This window comes from Vigna unguiculata, chromosome 10 (genome assembly GCF_004118075.2).
Source record: "Vigna unguiculata cultivar IT97K-499-35 chromosome 10, ASM411807v1, whole genome shotgun sequence".
Lineage (NCBI taxonomy): Eukaryota > Viridiplantae > Streptophyta > Magnoliopsida > Fabales > Fabaceae > Vigna > Vigna unguiculata.
In genome coordinates, this window is record NC_040288.1 from 3,951,749 (window position 1) to 3,954,416 (window position 2,668).

Below are 2,668 nucleotides of genomic sequence, written 5' to 3' on the forward strand. Positions count from 1 at the left end.
GGTTGAAACCCTAATTTCACTATCACTAACTTCAACTTCATCCAAATACAAGAAATACTCTCTTTTTTTTTATGTACAAAAGACATCCAAAAATGTCGTTTGAATCATCATCATGTATGTTTTATCTTTTCAAACTCAACTTACCTATGTTTTTAGCTTAATTCTAATTTTGGTATGTTTTACAAAACACATAAATTTGGACTCTAGATTCTTTTTCCTTAGTTTCTTGATTTCCTTAAAAATATATTGAATCACCATCAAATTATATCGGTAACAATTTGTGCATTGCCACAAACTTTAAGAAAATCACAAGTATAATAAAAGAATTATGAATGATTATGCTGAAAATTGAATAAAGTTACGAATAATTATTGTGCAGTTCAAGAATTAAATTTAGAGATAATAAAAATTTAAGAAGTTAAAATTGTGTAAAATAAAATTTAATTGTAAATTTTCTAAAATTGCCATTAGTTTTTTTTTTCAATCATAATATTTAGATAGGAAAAAAATAGTCTATAAATGTATTAATCCCTTCAAGATTATTTCAACAGATTATTTTGGTCTCTTTGTCAAGAACCATTTATAATTATCTGGTTCATTTTTTTTTATAATGTATGACTAATTTATATTTTTCAAAAAAAAAGTAATAATTAGTATAATTTAATATTGTAAAGATTATTGCAACGAAGATACAATTTTACTCATCCACTTGATTTTAAATACGATGAAGATATAATTTTAGAGTAATAATGCAAATTTGTGACTGTTTTGTTTACGGTTTTTATTGGTCTTTGCTCAAACTCAAATTCATAGTTTTTTAAGAAATTAAACTTCTTGAACAAGATCATGACGAGTTCATTTGAAACTAATAATTTTTTTTTTCCTCCTCAATATAGAGTCTAATGTGATGTTGTTTTTCTACTACAAGATAATGAAAAATTACTCCCTAAACAAATTGAGTATTATAATATGTAGTAAATGATTACTGAAAAAAAAAAACTAAACACTTTTTTAGTAATTGAATCAAAGATAAACTTTACCAAAGATAAACTTTACCGATGAAAATACGAAGATAAAGAAAATAATGATTGGAGTCAGAAATGAAAAATAAGAAAATAAACATAAAATCATAATGACAATGGATTAAAAGAAATTCCTAGAATAAATATAAAAAAAAAATCAGTTATCACAGTTTAGCAAAAATTATTAAATGATAACGATAATAATAAAAAGTAAAAAAAGAAGAAAAAAAATCACTTCAAAGAGCAACAACACCAGTCATCAAAGCCACTACCAACCCAAAGTAAAACCCAGCTCCAAACCTCTCACTCACACCACTCTTGTCCCCACCCGCGGCGGCCGGCGCGGTGGCGTTTCCACTTCCGCTGCTGTTTCCGCTTCCACCTGCGGCGGCGGGCGCCAGCGCCACCGGCAGCGCTGCCTTTGCCTGCAGGTTATCCGGCTTGGCCTCGTGGATCGACAGCTTCCCGTCTTTGGTGGGCCCCACCTGCCACACGTGGGTCACGTTCCCCGCCTTCTCGGGAATGGCGACGACGGCGAAGATCGCTACGACGCCGCCATCTGCCTCCGTGGCGACGTCCCACGAGTCAAAGGTAAAGGCTTTGACTTCGTCGATGCCTCTGTAGGAAGTGAGGTTGTAGCGGTGCACGGTGGTGCCGCCGGAGGAGCCGGGGATCGCAATGAAGGCCTCCGTGCCGATCATGCCGCCGCCGGCGAGGTTGAGTCCCCAGGCCACCCACCCAGATGGTTTGGGAGGCTCGGCGGCGTAAGCGACGGCGAGGGTGCGATTGGTGGCGTTGTAGGTGTAGTGGAGGATGGCGCCGAGGGTGGGGAGGGCGGTGCAGTTGGCGTAGGTGCGGTTTTTCGGAATCTTATAGGAGGTGCAGGTGAGGGCAGAATGGGAAGAAGTGAAAAAGAGAGAGAGAAAAACTAAGAGAGAAAGAGCAATGGTGGTTTTGAAAGGTGTGTGAAACGCCATTGATGAATAATTGAGAAAAAGTTCAGAGAGAGAGAGAGAGAGTGAAGAAGATGGTTTAGCTTTGGAGAAGAATGAAGAGAGATATATAATAGAAGTGAAAGCGTGTGGATAGCACAAAGTGAGATTGAAAAAAAAAAAAAAAAAGATGATTTATTGCTTCTTGAAATTAAAAAATGTTTGGTATGTTATTAATGTTATATATTCATTTCATTTAATTTTTTCATTATGTTCGTCGTATTATACACACCCAAGCTATCCCAAGCTATTAAGAATGATGATGAGTACGTTTCTCATCTTAATAAAATATTTTTATTACAAAATTAAAAGTATGATACTATTTTAGTAAAAAAATAAAATAAGTTGAGCATGCGTTTAATTTGAGGTTAAAGTTTCTGATTTACCTTTTAAATATAAACATGAAAGTTATTTAAAGAGTAAATCTTTAAATTTGTGATTGACTTTATACGATATATACTAATTGAACGGCTCCAATTCAATCTTTTGTTTAATTTAATTTTAATTATATTTAATTGAAATTTAATTTTGTCTTTGATTAAATTTAACTTTTATATAAATATTATATATTATTTTGTTAAAATTTATATTTATATTAAATATTTTTCTTTCAATATTTTTAAATCAAATCTAACTATATTTTTGAAAAAAAAA

General features: G+C 33.0%; 1 protein-coding gene across 1 annotated transcript; it reads right to left on the reverse strand.

The window, feature by feature from the left end:
* Nucleotides 1-1,137: 1,137 nt before the first annotated feature.
* LOC114166103 (auxin-induced in root cultures protein 12) lies at nt 1,138-2,070 on the reverse strand. The gene has a single exon (XM_028050762.1). It carries the CDS (start codon nt 1,997-1,999, stop codon nt 1,259-1,261), a length of 741 nt encoding a protein of 246 aa, XP_027906563.1. The 5' UTR covers nt 2,000-2,070; the 3' UTR covers nt 1,138-1,258.
* Nucleotides 2,071-2,668: the final 598 nt, after the last annotated feature.